Below are 19,365 nucleotides of genomic sequence, written 5' to 3'. Positions count from 1 at the left end.
AAGATATTGACAGCTTTCATCCACAGCTTTCACCATGCTTTAAAAAGGTGGGTAAACTGTGTGGTGGGTAAAACTCCAGAAACGGGCATTTGGGAAGAAACAATTAAGGGAAAGAGTGCAGAAAATGAGAAGAAATAAAGACAGGTAAGTAAGTTGTGCACTGACAAGTTGTTACCTCCCCACTTGACCCCAGTGTCCTGAAGCACTGGCATACTCCAAGGGTCGTCTTCTTGCCCTGGTTCATCTATCAAGGCAATGTCAGAATATGCAGCCTGAAGTCCACCTTTACTTCGAAGTGAGCCCACACTGTCTATTGAAATAAATACAAATCAATCAAATTAATTACTTGCCATCTTCCCCCCAACCCCCACTGTGGCACAACTGTAAGAATTTTATAGCTGTGTAAATTATATGACATTACCTTTGGGATTTTCTCCATCCTTTTCAGACATGGCCTTATTTTGCTTGGAGGAGTTGTCAGTATAGTTATTGTGTTGAGCGTTTTCCAACTCAGGCCAAGGAGCCATGATCTGACACTAAGAAAATACACTGATTAGTGTTGGAGTCTGAAGAAAATACTCATCAGGGCATGACAACAGAAACAACCTCTAAAAATAACTGAGAGACAACAGTTCATCCTTGAACTCTGTTCTTTATTATCCTTTATCTGAATTAATGCATTTTTTGTGAAATCATATTGTAGCTTCATTTGTGAAACTTAGGCAGATGATAAAAGCAGTACTGTTACAAGTTGCATAAGAACTTGTTATAATTTCAACTGAAGCCCAGCTCAAGATGAGTTGTGAACACGTCCATCATTTAAGAGCGTTGTAAGAGACAGTCAAGGAGTCACACCTACAACAAGTCTAAAGGAGTCTGCCCATAATATAACATGATAAGGGCAAGGGATTCCACTGGGTATTGTGACTGGGGGGAGGTTAGAGAGAATGAAGGAGGAAAGAATTTACAGAAACCGAGAATACACAAGAACAGAGAGAGGCAAAGCAAAAAACAAGAAAACCAAGCAATTGTTCATAGGCATGCTGTGAACCTGGAAAAAGCTAGAGAGGGAGTTTTTGGATCTGTTGACTGAAGAAGTTTGGCGTCATAAGCCAAGAAATTGCCCCTTTGGTTCTTGGTTCCTCCTGTGTTTGGAGAAGTGGGGCTTAATAACTGCTAGTAAATAAATAAGATTGGTTAAAAGAGAATACCAGACTCTATCAATTTCCACCTCCAACTTGAAAATCCCCAGGGCCCCAAAATGTGTCTAGCCACTTGGCATGAAAAGGGGCAACACTAGTGTTAGCCATGGGATCCAGTTTCCAAGGAGAAAGATTGTGAGCTGGTATTTCTACTGAACAAAGATGGAACCAATAACTGGGATACTTGCAGAAATCAAAAGTGGTCAGCGGGATTTAAAGCAATATCTGAAAAAAAGAGCAGAAGTTGCACAAATGGTATTGATGCAGAGGCTTGCCAGAAAGGGCTCAGAGATGATTTAGAAAGAGATGAAGTCTCTGGGGAACAATAACTACCAAGCATTGGGACAGATAGCTTTGAACATGTCCATGATGGAATAGTGATGAGGTGACCAGGAATCTGACTGACATAAACCAGAATTCTTCTGTGAAATAATGTGGGCTAAGCAAGAGATAGCCAACCAAGACGGGCTGCAAAAAGGACTTATAGAGCTAAAACTTCTGCTCTGTAAGGAAATCAAGGCATCACAGACCAATGGAAGGTAGCAGCCTGGATAGGGATTTGAACTAGCCAGCAGACATAATATTTCTATCCCATTTGTAGCCCACAGAGCCCAGCAGTAAAAAAGTTAAGCTATCCCTGGTCAAATTATTTGAAGGGAAAACTCCCTGGGAAGTTTTTTGGCCCAGGTCAACATTACAGCTGAATGGCTGGGAGAAAGGATAGAAAGGAGGGTTACAAGCAGCAAACTTGAGTGGCCAATTTCTGATTGCACTGCAGAACTTACCCAGACCTTTGACTGTTGTTTAGATTTAGTCTTCAGTTTGAGCTGAGCACGACACAACAAGGAGCTGGAAGGAGAGGGGAAAAAAGAACCTTTGCTTGAACCAGCAAAGGACCTGGGAGACTCGGTTGTGGAATTTTACCATTGAACCTGAAGTTTTCTTGCTGCTAGTGAGGAAACTGGAACAGCTCACCATGAGCTCTGTATCCTATATGTATGATGAAACAGTGGATTCAAATCCGGTGCATGACAGTATTGAATGACTAGAACAAATGATAAACATGGTTTGTAAAAAGAGAAAATGGTCACTAATCTAAAAATAGGTCAGTTAAATGCTGGTACTGTGACAAAACTGGCCACAAAAAGAAGGGCTGTTATAAATTTAAGGCAAGCCAAAACAATGCATAAAGAGTCTAGCGAAATCCTCTCTCTTGGACTATTAAATAGGTGACTCCAAGCTGAAGGAGCAAATCTTACTAAGGCACAAAGATCAGAACTAGAGTTTTGATTTAATAGCCCAGATCTAAACAACAGTAATAAGAGTCTGGGTACTGAGTGTGCATATTACGACCTGTGATGTGTATAGGCAAAGTTGTTACAGGCTGAAACATAATGGATATTAGATCACACATGCTTAAAGAAGCTACCCAGTGCCCCAGACAGTAACATAAGTGCTGAGCTTTACAGAGATCCTGTTACAGGAAGTTCACTTGTGGGTTTCCAACTACTGCAAAAACACTGCATAGATTGTGTAAGAAAAGGAAACCATTTCAGTGGTCAGCAAAGCGTGCTGTAGCATTTACACAGGTGAAAAAGCTCTTGTGATGATGCCTGGCTTCATCTATCCATGTTTCAAAAACCCTTTTATATTGGACACAGTCTAGATGTCAGTTCTTATGGTTTGAGGAAAACACGGACATAAAAACATGAGGGGCTTGAGTGGATGGTACCTTATTATAGTAAAGACCTAAGTGCTCCAAAGAGAGATTAATGCACCAACCAAAAAGAACTCCAGAAGTGGTTAAATCTATAGAGCGTCTTCCTTGCTATTTGTAGGGGAGGAAGTTTATGGCTAGAAGCAATCAATGCTTCCCTCTTTAGATTCAGGAATTTTAAGGAACAGCTTGTCAGGTGATTGGAAGAACTGCAGTGGTAAGATTTCACAGTCCTATGTAGGCACAGCCATAAGCATAGTAATATTCCAGCATTTGAAGACAGCATTTGAAAAACACTGCACCAAGCAGGAGAGCAAAGAATTAGTTACTCACTGGAACTGGTCCGCCTCTCTTCCACTAATTTGCAGAGGTGCCCAGTGCCCCTGGTTTATCCTCTCGAACAATATGGACAGGCTTGCAGGAAAGAACCCCAGAACAAACTGCAAACTTCCCAAAGAGGCTTCTGATCTCCTGATAGTGTATAATTAGAAAATTGACTGATGTATGGTTTCCTCCTACATACAGTTTTGAGGGGAACGCTTGGAATTTAAAGATGATATACACTTCTTTTTCAGTGTGTCGTGATCTTACTACAGTACTGCTGGGCACTTGGGATGGGCATAACCTCAGCCAAGCCAAGACAAAATTTCTGTCAGGTAAAATAAAATGAGGACATAAAAAGTGGGTACAGGAAATGTGGTGTTTGCTTTACAAAGACGAGTTCCCCTAAAACTGGGAGAGTCCATTTGCAGTAGAATCTTGTGGGAGAAACCAGTGGAGACCATTACCACTGAGACTCTTAAGCTGTTGCCTGTGACAAAGGCTGGCAATCAGTATTTGCTAATAGCTATCGAAGGTTTTGAAAATGACCTGAGGTATAGTCCATAAAAAAAAAAAAAAAAATCAAGTGACTGTGAAAGTGGCAGCGCTCTTAGTGACGGTATCTACTGGATTTGGGATCCTGAGTGGGTCCAGATGGTGAAGATGTCATCAATGTAGTGCAAGTGGCAGAGGGGCGCTAGGGCACAAGAGCTGAGGAAGTGTTGTTCAAGGTGACAAAACTGACAAAGGTTACAGATTTTCTGGGGAAAATCTGATGGCCTCTGATAAAAATGAAAAGCCTTTGTGACATCATGGTTACGTCTATACTAGCCCCAAACTTCGAAATGGCCACGCAAATGGCCATTTCGAAGTTTACTAATGAAGCGCTGAAATGCATATTCAGTGCTTCATTAGCATGCGGGCAGCCGCGGCACTTCGAAATTGACGTGCCTCGCCGCCTTGCGGCTCATCCCCACGGGGCTCCTTTTCGAAAGGACCCCACCTACTTCGAAGTCCCCTTATTCCCATCAGCTCACCCCACCATCAACTTATGCCTCGATTACAACATGCAAGAGATACATTTCCTGGACACTACAGTACTAATCAAGGATGGCCTGATCAGTACCACACTGTACTGAAAACCTACTGATCGCTATACTTATCTACACCCTTCTAGTTTCCATCCTGCACACGTGACTGGATCCATTGTTTACAGTCAAGCTCTTAGGTACAATTGCATTTGCTCTGATCCAACTGACAAAGACCAAAAACTACAAGAACTTTACCAAATATTCATAAACCTGAATTACCCACCAGGAGAAGTAAAAAAACAAATTGACAGGGCCAGACGCATACCAAGAGACCAGCTACTCCAAGATTGGCCCAAAAAAGCCAACAGAACAGAACACCACTGGTCATCACCTACAGCCCCCAACTCAGACCACTGCAACGAATTATTAAAGACCTACAACCTATCCTTAATCAGGATGCCACACTCCAGAAGGCCCTGGGTGACATGCCTGTTCTCTCCTACAGACAACCTCCCAACCTCATAAGGATCCTCACTAACAGCCACAGTCTACACCCCAGAAACACCAGTCCTGGAACCTTTCCCTGCAACAAAGCCCGCTGTCAGCTTTGTCCACATATCTTCTTTGGAAATACCATCACTGGACCTAACCAGGTTACTCACAGAATCACAGGCACTTTCTCATGATCCTCTACTCACATCATATATGCCATCATGTGCCAACAATGCCCAGATGCTTTGTATATTGGACAGACTTCTAACTCCCTTAGACAAAGGGTCAATGGGCACAAAACAGACATCAAAACACTCCAGATCCACAAACCAGTTAGTCAACATTTTAATGGAATGGGGCATTCTGTCAATGACCTCAAGGTATGTGTGTTACTGAAGAAGAATTATCGCACCATTCTGGAAAGGGAAGCAGCCGAGCTGGCTTTTATATTCAAATTCGGCACATTAACACATGGTTTAAATCGTGATGGGAACTTTCTGAGTCACTATAGGGGCTCGTCTGCATACTTGGCTCAATCTAATTCTTGATCTTCCCCCCGCCTCCACTCTCTGATTTGCTCACCTTGATTATCTTTTTCTGATTTGTCCTCCTTGCTTACTGTTTTTGGTTCTCTGTGCCTTAAATATTGAGTCTCTTCTGGTCTGGCTATGGTCTGAAGAAGTGGGTCTGTCCCATGAAAGCTCACCTAATAAACTATTTCGCTAGTCTTTAAAGTGCTACTTGACTGCTTTTTGTTTTGATAGTGTATAGATTAGCACAGCTTCCTCTCTGTAAATATTTTAGTTTGTAATATTTGTAATCTGTTAAATTATTTATTTTCTTTCTGTTCCAGAGGGGTTATTAGGTATCACCATTTTAGGTCTCACTGAGAAGATAAGTGAAATGGAACAGAGGCGTGTTAAGGGTAACTCCTTGTTATGGGCTGAGTTAAAACCTCATTCAAACTATGTGTGAACATACCCCTCATTTAACAGATTTGTAAGAAACAGTTAAGGGACCACAGCTAAAACAAGGCCTAATAAAGTCTGTCTACAAACTAGTACCATGTGGCCAGGGAGATTCCATGGCATATTGTAACCAGGTGTGTGTGGGGGTGTGGCAGTGGGAGAAGGCACAACACAGAGAAATTGGGACCACAGAAAAGGAGAAGCAGGGCCAAAGAACAAAAAAACTTAGCAACAGACTGTGAGCATGATGTGACCTGGGAAAAGCTAGAGAGAAGCCTTCCAGTTTATCATCTAAAGTGCCTTGGGGGATTAACTACAGAACTTGTTTTGTTCTTGGTTCTTCCTGCAGTCAGAGAAGGAAGTCTTTTTCTTCATAAATAAACAAGATTGCATCAAAGAGAATGCCAGGCTCCAGCGATTTCAACATGTTAAAAAGAAGCAACAATATGATTTCCTCTCCCTATTTGTAAATGAGTTCAGTTTTGCCTGCTAGTGAAGCAAACAACATGAGGCTTTCAGAAATTTAAGTATGCAGCTATAGGTAGCTATAATTCTTCATTCATTTTGCCTCCTGTAGAAAACCACTTCAATTGCTGCTTTAACCTTTTTTTTTTTTTATTTTCTGACGTGTAACTGTGTAAGTGTCATGCTGAAATAGTACCTGAGTGTATGGATCTGAAGAGGGCCCTGCTATTTTTATTGTGGACTGAACATATAGGCTACGTCTACACGTGCACCCAACTTCGAAATAGCTTATTTCGATGTTGCGACATCGAAATAGGCTATTTCAATGAATAACGTCTACACGTCCTCCAGGGCTGGCAACGTCGATGTTCAACTTCGACGTTGCTCAGCCCAACATCGAAATAGGCACAGCGAGGGAACGTCTACACGGCAAAGTAGCACACATCGAAATAAGGGAGCCAGGCACAGCTGCAGACAGGGTCACGGGGCGGACTCAACAGCAAGTCGCTCCCTTAAAGGGCCCCTCCCAGACACACTTTCATTAAACAGTGCAAGATACACAGAGCCAACAACTAGTTGCAGACCCTGTATATGCAGCACGGACCCCCAGCTGCAGCAGCAGCAGCCAGAAGCCCTGGGCTAAGGGCTGCTGCCCACGGTGACCACAGAGCCCCGCAAGGGCTGGAGAGAGAGTATCTCTCAACCCCCCAGCTGATGGCCGCCATGGAGGACCCCGCTATTTCGATGTTGCGGGACGCGGATCGTCTACACGTCCCTACTTCGATGTTGAACGTCGAAGTAGGGCGCTATTCCCATCCGCTCATGGGGTTAGCGACTTCGACGTCTCGCCGCCTAACGTCGATTTCAACTTCGAAATAGCGCCCAACACGTGTAGACGTGACGGGCGCTATTTCGAAGTTACTGCCGCTACTTCGAAGTAGCGTGCACGTGTAGACGCAGCCATAGAAATTAAAACCCTGCTCTCTCCATTTCCATTAATCTTTCCAGGATGTCTTATTTTAGGACCCAAATCATAGCGCCCATTTGTGCTATTCAGGCACATGCCTATACTCTGCAGCTACACCTACATGGAGCCATGCTGCCGGCAGCATGATGCAAAGGAGGGCTCTTGCAAATGCAAATGGATGTTCATTTGTGTAGTGGCACAGCTAATTTGCATACTTCCATGGGATTGCTTGCCTGCAGAGGCTGCTGTTGTCAGAAGACATGGCAAGTAGACATGGTTCTGTTGGCGAAAAAACCCTTTGGCAGCAGTGCCTTGTCCCATGGGGGCATGCAAATTAGCCGTATAACTATGCAAATGAGAGGCTATTTGCATTTTCATAGCCTGCATGCTGGTCAGGATTGGGTCTTAACACATGTAATGGATTTTAGCACTGGTCCAGCCACATCTGTTGTTGACAGCTGTTTTCAACAAAGGCTAAATTACTCCATATATACATCACTTCAGTGTTATACACCTCTGTTACAGACAGTTACTGAGCTTAATTTGTAATGAAAGAGGTGCCAGGGCTCAAGCAATTTTTTTACATTAATAACTGATGCAGGAGGCCCAGAGGTGCCAAGCCTACGTGCGCCAGGGCTCAGCCCTGCCAAATCCCACACAAATTAAACACTGGACAGTTACAATTATAGCATAGCTGTAAGAAAAGAACCACGATAGTGCTCTTCTAGCACAGAATATGGGTAAATATGGCTAATGTCTCAGCCTTTCCTTTGAGCAGGCCCTTTACAAAGCAAGTAAAGACTAGGGCTGCAGCTACGCTACAGTTTTGCTAACAAAACTGGGGTTTTGTCAAGAAAACTCATGGAGCATCCACACTACAAATGCATTCTGTCAAGAAACTGTCAACAGAATGCAGCACTTTTCTCGGGAGCATTATGTCGCTCCTGTACAAGGCATAGTGCCTCGGTCAACAGAGTCTGTTGACAAAAAGATAATGTTGGTGTCCTCTGTCGACCGAGAGGGCTTCCAGTTCACTGAGCAGCCCTGTTTGCAGAGCTTCCAGTTGGCTGTTCTGTCGACAGAGGGCGTCAACAGGGGGAGCTTCCATTAGGCGTGGACGCATTCTATTGACAGAGATTCTGTCGGGAAACATGTCCCGACAGTAACTTCTGTCAGCTAAACTCTCTAGTGTAGATGCAGCCTATGCGTGTCGGGAATATTTGCTAAATTATCACTTGGCTGCTACCACCAAATTCAGCTCCACATATGTTAACACTACCAAGAGTATTAACATGAACAATGCTTTGGAGGTCACTGGAATTTTAAGTTCTGTATTGTATAGCCCCTGCCCTGAGCAGTTACACAATTCAGGGATAGACCTACCAACGGATTTGGGTGCCTAAATCCAGAAATCAGATCTTCGAAACCCTATGCAGTTGCCCCTCAAATCCTGTAGGTGCCTACATTCCTGCTGCTGGATGTGTGTAAAGCCAACTCTGCCCTGATGCCCAGCTCACATGTAAACTCTAGCTGGAGTTTCTGACAAGGTATTCCACTGCTTATCTTGCCTGTAGGGTCAGATCTGGGCCTACGTAAAAGAAGGAGGTGGTGGCGTCCTTTCCCCTTTCTATCCAATATCCTAGTTAGAGTACTCACTGATGATACAGGAGAACCATCTTTAAATCCCCATTCAGTCTGATTGGGAGCAGAGGCTTGGTCCCAGTTCCCCTACTTCCCTGGATAGTACATGAACTACTGGGTTAAGGGGTAGGTGTCACAATTGCTGCTGTGAAGCTATTCCTCTTTGTGTAAATAATTAAATGGTCACTGGGCCAGAGAGAGAGTGAGAATGTCTTGATAGCCCTGTAGCTAGGGCACTCATGTGGGAGGGAGGAGAGTCAGGTTCCAGTCCCTTCTCCAATGGGTATTTGTGTTCAACCATGGCTGAGGCAGAAAGTCAAGCACAGAATGATCAGTCACCTCCTTCTATAGCATAGACACCTTTTCCTCCTTCCATGCTGGTTGGGAAAATTATGGTAATATCCTGATGGCAACAACAGTGCCTTTGCACAACTGCTGTATGTCAAGTTTTAACAGTAGTGTAGACACAGCAACTTGGAGAGCACACAGAGAATGATCTTTATACAGGTGGAGAAAAGAACCCACACTTGTTTGTTTCAGCAGTCTCTCTCTGTTTGCCTGGAGCCATTCTCGTAGTCATGTGCATGTCAAAACAACCCAGCCCTGTTAGACAAGTTGAATTAGTCTATGTTCAGCATTAAAACAGCTTGGAACAAATTTCTTAAGAGTAGCAGACATCAAAAATCTAAATGCGAACATTAAAATAGTGTTTAAAATCCATGTGTAGGTTTGGATTGGCAGTTTGTTTTCATCACACATCAGGTCAGGTTCTATTGCCTACAAAACACATGTAGAACTGTTTTGCTACAACCAAAAAGTGGAACTTGAGCTTTCTCCCTACCCTGATACTGGGGCAGCATGAAAATGAGACCAGTATGATCTGAAGAGTCATGAGGGCTTGAAAACTATACCTGGTGACCAGCTCTTTCATATCACTACATAAGAAATCTTCTAAGCACAAGAGTTTAGCAGAACACAGTTCATAATTAGAATGCCTGATAACACTAACGGGTCTGGAGTTCCACAGGTAAGACATTTAGTTTTATTATTGATATTTAAATACTTTCTGTTTCATTATCATGAAGCATGCTGAGCAAATTGAGTTGGGGGGAAGACAGGAAGGGAATAGGTGGTAGAAGAGAGGTAATATAGAATGAAATATACACATCAAACTTATTTAATTTGAAGTCTGATCAATGTCCAAGACGCTGAACAGAATCTAATGCCTCAAATACCCCAATTCCTAGAAGCAACTGCCCTCAGCAGTTGTTCCCAGGGACAATACCACAGTAGCAGCAAACCCTAACAGCCTGATAAGTCTCAAAATACAACCATGTAGAGGTTGGACTTAAGTATCACCTAAAGATGTCCACTTCCCTGAAGCCCAACCCTAGCTAAATGAAATGGTAAATGTCTGAGGAGGTAAATTGCAGCAACTAGGTAGGTTGATTAACAGAATTCTGGCCTTCAGCTATCCACAGTTAATTTAATAAAGTCTCATCTCACTCTGGTGCAGAATGTATCACAGCAATATTCACTTCCAAGTTTATGGTCTTCCCCAAGGAGAAGCACTGAAACTTTGGAAACATTATTTCACAGAAAAAGTGGACATTGCAGAAAAGCTGAAACCAGGTGCCACATGGCCTCATATTCCATTTCCTTGCCCTTTATGGCTACGTCTACACGTGAAGCCAACATCGAAATAGCTTATTTCGATGTAGCAACATCGAAATAGGCTATTTCGATGAATAACGTCTACACATCCTCCAGGGCTGGCAACGTCGATGTTCAACTTCGACATTGCGCAGCACCACATCGAAATAGGTGCTGCGAGGGTACGTCTACACGCCAAAGTAGCACACATCGAAATAAGGGTGCCAGGCACAGCTGCAGACAGGGTCACAGGGCGGACTCAACAGCAAGCCGCTCCCTTAAAGGGCCCCTCCCAGACACAGTTGCACTAAACAACACAAGATACACAGAGCTGACAACTGGTTGCAGACCCTGTGCCTGCAGCATGGATCCCCAGCTGCCGCAGCAGCAGCCAGAAGCCCTGGGCTAAGGGCTGCTGCCCACGGTGACCATAGAGCCCCGCAGGGGCTGGAGAGAGAGCATCTCTCAACCCCCCAGCTGATGGTCGCCATGGAGGACCCAGCAATTTCGACGTTGCAGGACGCGGATCGTCTACACGGTCCCTACTTTGACGTTGAACGTCGAAGTAGGGCGCTATTCCGATCCCCATATGAGGTTAGCAACTTCGACGTCTCGCCGCCTAACATCGAAGTTAACTTTGAAATAGCGCCCGACGCGTGTAGCCGCGACGGGCGCTATTTCGAAGTTAGTGCCGCTACTTCGAAGTAGCATGCACGTGTAGACACAGCTTATATTATTTATACCTGTGTAAAGTCAGCGGGCACCTCTCTCACCACATCAGAATACGAAGGGTCCTGTGGCACCTTAGAGACTAACAGAAAAGTTTAGAGCATGAGCTTTCGTGAGTTAACTCACTTCTTCAGATGCTGTAGATGCTTCTTCAGATGCTTCAGAAGCTGACCAGCATCTGAAGAAGTGAGTTAACTCACGAAAGCTCATGCTCTAAACTTTTCTGTTAGTCTATAAGGTGCCACAGGACCCTTCGTTGCTGCTACAGATCCAGACGAACACGGCTACCCCTCTGATACTTCACATCAAAATAGTAGCTGTTTATATCTGCTTTGCATAGATATAAATGACTATACAAAGTGTAAGGGAATGGAAAATCATTTCCACAGTCCTTGACATAATAATTTACTTTAGACAGGATTTTAAATGCTACTTTGAGAGGCTCTCACCAACAATGATGCAGGGACTGAAATGGAAAGTATTTCTTTCATGAAGTAGCACGTCAGAAGATTCTTAGCATGCTGTATGAAAGGAGTATTTCCAAGGTAGGAAATCTAACACTGATGAAAGCTGTGATCTAGTCGGCCTCTAGGCATCCTCATAAGTCATAAGTGTATGATTCTAGTAGCTGTGTTAGTCTGTAGCTTTGAGACCACCAAGAATTCTTGTGGCACTTTATAGACTAACGGATATTTTGGAGCATGTGCTTTTGTGGGCAAAGACCCGCTTCATCAGATGCATGAGTTGGTGGGGTGGTTTCAGAGGGGTATTGATGTCAGGAGGCGGTTGATGTTAGGTCCTGTGATGCAATTGTCCACGCTGCCCCACTCTGCTCACATATCTACACCAGTGACATCATCACAGGACCTAACATCAACCATAGCATCAGGGGCTCCTTTACCTGCACATCTACTAATATAATATATGCCATCATGTGCCAGCAATGCCCCACTGCAATTTACATTGGCCAAACTGGACAGTCTCTCCATAAAAGAATAAATGGACATAAATCAGACATCAGGAACGGTAATGTACAGAAGCCTGTGGGTGAACATTTCAATCTCCCTGGACACTCAGTGGCAGATTTAAGGGTGACAGTCTTGACACAAAGAAATATCAAAAATCAAATGGAAAGAGAAATCTCCAAGCTGCAATGTATTTGCAAATTTGACTCCACTAACAAAGGATTAAACAGAGACTGGGAGTGGCTCACAGCTTACAAAGGCAGCTTCTCTGTCCTGGGAGTTAATATCTCCCCATTAGACTCTGACAAAGGCTCACATCTGATCTAACTTGTTTTTTCCTCTTTTGATAAGTACTATTGATACTGGGCCATTTCCACCTTGCTAAATAGACCTTGTCAGCTCTGGCCCTCCCTTTTACTGGGACCCCACTCTTTAAATACCCCTCTGAAACCACCCCCCCACTCATGCCTCTGATGAAGCAGGTCTTTGCCCACGAAAGCTTATGCTCCAAAATATCTGTTAGTCCTTAAGGTGCCACAATACTTCTTGTTGTTCTTGATTCTATAGTTGCAACTCTTGCTTCTGGTCATGACCACTGTGGGCTAATTGTTTTTTCAAATATAAACAAAAGCAGTCCCTTCCTTAAAGAGCACAAAGCAGAAGAACAAAAAGTGAAATATTTTAAACCAACCCTGAAATATGAGAAGTCCTGTGGCACCTTATAGACTAACAGATATTTTAGAGCATAACATTTCATGGGCAAAGACCCATCCTTTGCTGGCATATGCCAATGGGTCATGAAACCCTCCGCACCCTCACGCATCTGATGAAGCGGGTCTTTGCCCACGAAAGATTATGCTCCAAAATATCCATTAGTCTATAACGTGCTATGGGGCTTCTTGTTGTTTTTGAAGATACGCAGTAACTCGGCTACTTCTCCGATACTGATATGAGTGGCCCACTGGCATATGCCAGCAAAGGCTGACCCCCCCTAGTTTGTATGAAAACTTACAGTAGTACACATTCACAACAGTTGAACTCTTTGGTCAGTATCTTGAGCAGCTTTAGGTATCATGGAATTACCAGGTATTACTCCCAGATATCTCATTAAACCATTTCCACATTTCCTGTGTTGTAGAGCTTAACTATCAGTAGTTCTCAATTTTACATTAAAAGCAGCTGCAAGTCTCTCTCTTTTGCTGGAGTTAACCTAAGGAGATATAAACTACTAATTGCCATGTGTCCACAAAGCATTGTTTGTACCTTTCCATCCATGACAGTTCAGTGAAAGGGCAAGTTGTACTTGAAACTAGTACTGGGAAACAGTAAAGTTTAGAGAAGTCAAAATTGCAGGGAAATTGGATGAAGTAAAATTGAGATGAAATGCTGGGGGCTGGAAGAGGGCAGGAAAGGTTTTCTCTCTGAAGAAAGTACTGATTTGTTCATGTGCAACCATTAGTAAACATAGTAATCAGTTGGATTATCATACGTGAAAATTATTTCCAGATCTTTCATACATTTTCCAAGGCAAGACATGGAAAATCCACTTAATGAAAGCTTTCTTCTAAGTTGACTTCTATACATATACACAGTACTTTATAGTCATTCACCGTGGTGTAGAGATACCATTTTAAAAATGTCATTTCTAAAGCCAGTTCGATATTCTCCTTTAACTACGTGAATCAATACTATTTCATCACCTAACCATCTCAGTAGCAATTATGTATCAACCCTTTTTCAATAGCTGTTTTGAATAAACGTTGAATTTTTCTTTAAAATGTATAACTAGAAAAATACTTAAGACTTGTAAAGACACAGGGGCCAACTTGTCAAACTGTGTAAAGTGCTGCAGCTCTATTAACTTCGATCAAGTTCATCTTTAACTTAACTTCATATCCATTTACATCAGCTATGGATTTGGTCCAAGTGTCTGTCACATTGATGCTCCAATCCAATAAGCATAACAGAGAAGGGAGTAATTTAAATACATGCAAACTCAAACTTGCTAGGGACAAGTTTCTTCCTTGCTTTAGCAACAGAGACTTCAGTGGGACTGAATAAAGTGATCAGAATCTAGCCACAATGTAAAACTTCTAAACTTCCCCTCACAGAAGGAAAATTACAGTGTATGGATAATAAACTGATTCATTTTTTCATTTATATTGAGCCCTTAGGCTTCTGGTTGCCTCACAAAATAGAATCTAAAGCATGTCAAAAATAAATCATAGATAACATGAAATAATAAATAAAGTTAATGTCTAAGCCAATGCAAAAATAGAGCAAATAATAATAATAATCATCCATCAACTCATGAACAAACAGTTCACAAAATACTGTTCACAACTACTACTAAATAAAACTTGCAGTGAGCTACTTGGAAGAAAGGTACCTAAATAAAACAAGCTATAATTCTTGAAAATTAAAAGGAACAAAATCTTAATAATAAATAGGGAAATTAAAACAGGTGCTTATCAGGACTTAACCTGAAGCACATCGTAAAGAATCTCAAGAAAAGGCTGACTGATCTAATAGAAGAGCCTCTAATAAAGTTCCTCGATATTTGTGGACTTCTAGTTCCAGTCACGTTAATTCAGCTAACTATATCAGACTAATATATTCCTTTTGCCTCAATGTATCAAACTGAATTAGCTTAAGAAAATGTATCCTGGACAAATTGCTTGATACTGCTACAGTGTTGCACATAAACATTATTCTATTATACTAACTACATGAAATGCTTTACCGATTACATTCTAGACTTTCCCCCCTGCAATATGTACTACCACTCTTCACGGGTCTTTATTTTAAAATCTCACCAAATAAAAGGTTAACACAATACTTTACCACTATTAAATTAACTTTTAATTCCCCATTAGGATTCTTCAATAAAAATATAGTTCCTTTCTAAAAATATTTATTATGCCACAATGTATACTCTTATATCATCCATTTTAAAATATGAGGAGCACAAATTAAAGGACTGAAGCTGAACGTTTTAAGAACTCATTTATACCACATTGGGCAATTCTACTTCTCTGTGAACTCTAGTTGCTACTTTTTCATGTGAGCTTCAAATGAATTCTGTGGAGATTCTGACTTGCAAACTAATGTAAAGTTTTTAAAAAATGAGAGTTTGTCTGGGTGGCTTTTACTTACCACTTCTTTCTTCCCAGACAATAGAGTGAAGGGATCGGCCAGGTATCTACTGAAACCTACAATATATATAGACGCAGGTATTGAGCAAAGTCTGCTGTCATCACCACACACTCACATTCCTACCTTACACTCGGGAGGCACTGCCTACCTGCAATTTAATGATCTCAATCAGCTGTTTCCAGCAGGGCAGTAACCAACAGTACTAAGCTTCAAATTGTTTCACACTCATCTTGTTGTAGGAAACATCGTCTCATCAGCATTAACCAAGCACAGCTCTTATGTTCCTCTGAATGCTGTGGAGCTATTTGTTCCACTTCTGACAAATTTCTGGGCATCATCCCATTCAGTAATCTCTCTCATAAGAATTTTCCAAACATGTTTTATGATATCAGAAGTTTAACAAAAAAGTTCAGTTTGGGAGATGGTATTGCTATCAGTCTGTTCATCTATTATTCTTTCTGTACATTCCATTTGCCTATAGATCTGTCTAAGAAGAGAAGTGAAGGAGAATCAGATAAAAAAACAGTCATTAGAAAACCTGTAAGAATCACTTTCAGAACAAAGGAATCGTTTTCATTCTTATCAGTGTCAGTGTTTCCAATTAAGGAGAAGCTACAGTGATCATTAGCATTTCGGCCATTGCTGGTGTGGTTCTCATTCTTACAGAGATTTAAAGATGTAAGACTGCTCCTGGTAATTGTATCCCAAAGTCTAGAAAGTAGGACAGGTATGAATATGCTTAGTACAATATTAAAGATTCATGAACTATACAAACAAATAACTCAGCCGAAGAACTGTAGTGCACAATGGGGTTTGTAGGGGATCTGGGTACTGACCAGGTAGCATCAAATATTACAATTATATTTTGCTTTACAGTCCTACTCACTCTTAAAGAGAAGCTTCACACAGAAAAGTAACTATGTGAAGCAGCATCTTACCCAAGAGATCTCCTTCTATATGCATGCAGGTCATATCTACCAAGAAAAGTAGTTTGGTGACAAAAGAAGTTATTGTTGCTTTTCATTCCTGTTTGCCTGCAGAGACAAAACAGCTGATAAGGTGTGAGCTGGAATCTTATATGCCTTATACATAACCAACAGAATAACTTATTAAATTCTAAACTGTTAAACTCATGCTACACTAAGGAGGCACCGGGCTGGCAAAAGGGTAAGTACATAATTCAAAGACAAGAGAGCTGCATAAATGTAACCAGAAGCTAAATAAGCCTTATTACCGCTTACGATGCACTAGAGCAAAGCACCCAAGTTTGATCTCAGATCCCATCTGGGGCTTGCAAAGTTGGCTAATAAAAATACTTATAAAGCTGAAAACACTTGAAATAGAAATAAATGACAGACAACATACCCGGAAACCAACAATTCCCTTTTTATAATCACTTTTCCTAGCAGAACTACACTTTAATTTTACATAAAAAGTGATTTTAATTGTTCCCCCATTTGTAGAACAGTACATAGTTGAATAGCTTAAAACAGGAAAACCTTTGTGTTTTGTGAGCATGTATCCTCCAATCACATGGTAAATGTTCAACCAGATATGTGCCTACCTTTTCAGCAGTTAGTTTTTAATTTGAGATACTTTGTTCTAGGTGTCAAACATATAACCATCCTGTAATAAGGTATACTGGCCTTTTCAGATTTTAGGACAGTGACCCCTCTTGGATGAGCACTTTGCTGTTCCAGAAACAATATCTTTAGGAAAAGAAGCTGAGCTGAGGCTTGGGATAACATTTATTCCAGCCTGTTTAGGGCTCAAGAATGATACCTTGTGAGCAGAGGGCTGTTACTCTGTATCACAGGGTAAACTGGGCCTTTAATGGTATGTCTGCACAACTAGTGGGAGCAAGTCTTGTAGCCTGGAACAACAGAGTTGTGTTAGCAGCACAAGCTAAATTGCTAGAAATAGCAATATGAACGTTTCAGTCTAGGGACAGGGACAGACTTCAGAAACCAAGCTCCAGGCAAGCCCAAACATCAAGCCAACCTCTACACAGGTAGTTAGCATGATACCCCGAGCCCTGCTAGCGTAAGTCTGTCAGCCAGGGCTGCAAGACTCTTGCCCAGTGGCTGTATAGAAATACCCTAAAAAGGAAGTCCTCCAGCCCATCTGCTTGTGCTAATAGCCTTGATGGGGCCCAATGAAGGACAAGCGTTCCTACAAAGAGTCAGAAGGGAATGGGAGTCTGGAGAAGCTCAGGAAATTGCAGAGAAAGAAAGACTCCCACCAGCAATATGCTGACACTGGAGGGCTTTTGAAGCCAGAACCAGAAAATCCTGAGCAAGATGGTTGAATTAGTGAAGGGAAGACTGATCTCTTGCAAAAAAGGGGGAGGGGCCAGTTAAAACCTGGCGTAAAGACTTCGTGTTTTTCTTGGCACATCAGGCAAGAGAGATCACTAAGTCCCGTTTATGGCAATCTTCATTGTCAGCCTGAGTGGAACTAGCGGAAGGTGAATTAAAGACAAAGAACAGCCCAGAAGGTGTACACGGTTTCTCTAGTCAGGAAGGAAAGATTTATAGCCATTAAATAAATTAGACCCACACACACAAGGGGTAATTCTGTTTGAAACACTGTGAACTGAGCAGTTTGTAAGGGGCCCTCAAGGAAAGAAACAGATATAGGCTGAGGTACATGACCTGTGGTCATGAGGAGGTGGCTGATCATGTTACATTCCCTTTCCCTCTCCGTAGTGAAGGATCAAGGTGTCTGTTAATTGTACCAGCAACCTCTCTCTCTGAGAACCAGTTCACCCAGCTGAATTGCGCCCAGGTTGGCTGGAACTAGAGCTCAGAGTCCTAGCAAAGTATGATGGGAAATGGAAATGGGGCATGAACAGGGAGAAACCTGGGAGTTACTGGTAATATTGACAGCAAATAACACTTTTACTTAATTTTTGTCAGCTAAGGTTTACTTTGAAGCAGAAGCCTTTTGGACTATCTCACCCTATACAAAAGGAGAGGGGGAAAGTATCTGGTAAGGGAAGAGTTAATAAACAAATTCACTCCATGGATGTGGTTTTCTGTTTCATTTGAACTGTCAAAAGGTCCGTTAGCTATTCTGCAGAGAATAGTTACTCACAATTCAAGTTTCTTGAAACAAACCTCATTTGAAGTCCTTTCGTGTTTGTGTAAAGAACTCACTTAAACAATGGGTCATTTAAAGCTTCCAGTAAGTTATCTGAATTATGATTTCTGTCAAGACACTTATTTTCATCAGGAGCCTATAAAACAGTCAAGAAATATGTCTGATATGCCACAAAATGCTACAAGCACTCTTACAACATCCCCTAACAAACTGGTGACACACAGACTTCTAGTGAGGGCAAAACAAGTATAAACCCATCTGTCTCCAAGGGACAATATTTATCCCTGAACATGTACAAATATATTCCAGTAGAAAAATTCAGATCATATACAGTTAAAATAAAACTTTTAAAGTTATATAAATATTGACTAACATGAATCATAACAAAAGCAACACAGCAACATAAGGGTTGTATCTGTCTTTAGTAACGTGTAATTACACAGTTCAGAATACTAGATATAACCTCAGTAGAATTATTATGCATCTTTCACACCAGGAGAAAATGACCTCTTACACAATATGCCATTTAGTTTAATCTTTTAATGTTCCACAAAACTAAACAATATACTGCCAAGTATTTATTACATGAAGGGAGTAAGGCCCATGTGACTTTCTTTAACAGATAGCCATGCGAACATTGTAAGATTCCGGAGTCCCTGAGCCCAACGCTCATTGGAACTTGTCCTGAAAAATTCTGCTCATTGAGCTGTGTTTGGAAAGTGCATGATTTTGGATTAACATAGCCTGCTTTTCTTCCCTTTCCCCAGTAGCCACCAATTGCCAATCTAAAACAAAATGGTTGGGTCCAGGGAAAAAGAGCCCTATGCTGATTGAAATATGGATAAAATGTAAGTGCAAATTTGTCTTTGACATTATAATTCTTACATGGCCATATTCTAGTTTTTATTTCCCACATAAATTTATTGCTAGTTGGGTCGGGCTGCAAAAATATCCGG

General features: G+C 41.8%; 1 protein-coding gene across 2 annotated transcripts in view; it reads right to left on the bottom strand.

Moving 5' to 3' along the window:
- Positions 1 to 16,336, bottom strand: part of SLC34A2 (solute carrier family 34 member 2) — a 36,315-nt gene extending 19,979 nt beyond the window's left edge. The window contains exons 1-3 of one of the 2 annotated variants that reach the window (XM_074991769.1): positions 16,246 to 16,336; positions 422 to 536; positions 176 to 310 (exon numbers count right to left, since the gene is read on the bottom strand). In XM_074991769.1, the coding sequence (XP_074847870.1) occupies positions 176 to 310; positions 422 to 527 (241 nt within the window). In that variant the 5' untranslated portion in view covers positions 528 to 536; positions 16,246 to 16,336. Of the gene's footprint in view, positions 1 to 175; positions 311 to 421; positions 537 to 15,307; positions 15,324 to 16,245 lie in introns of those variants that run through there. The other variant, XM_074991768.1, reaches the window with a different exon arrangement.
- Positions 16,337 to 19,365: the final 3,029 nt, after the last annotated feature.

The sequence above is a fragment of the Carettochelys insculpta genome, chromosome 4, assembly GCF_033958435.1.
Source record: "Carettochelys insculpta isolate YL-2023 chromosome 4, ASM3395843v1, whole genome shotgun sequence".
NCBI classification, from domain to species: domain Eukaryota; kingdom Metazoa; phylum Chordata; order Testudines; family Carettochelyidae; genus Carettochelys; species Carettochelys insculpta.
Note: the sequence above shows the minus strand (reverse complement) of the source record. Positions and strands in the feature narration are given on the sequence as shown.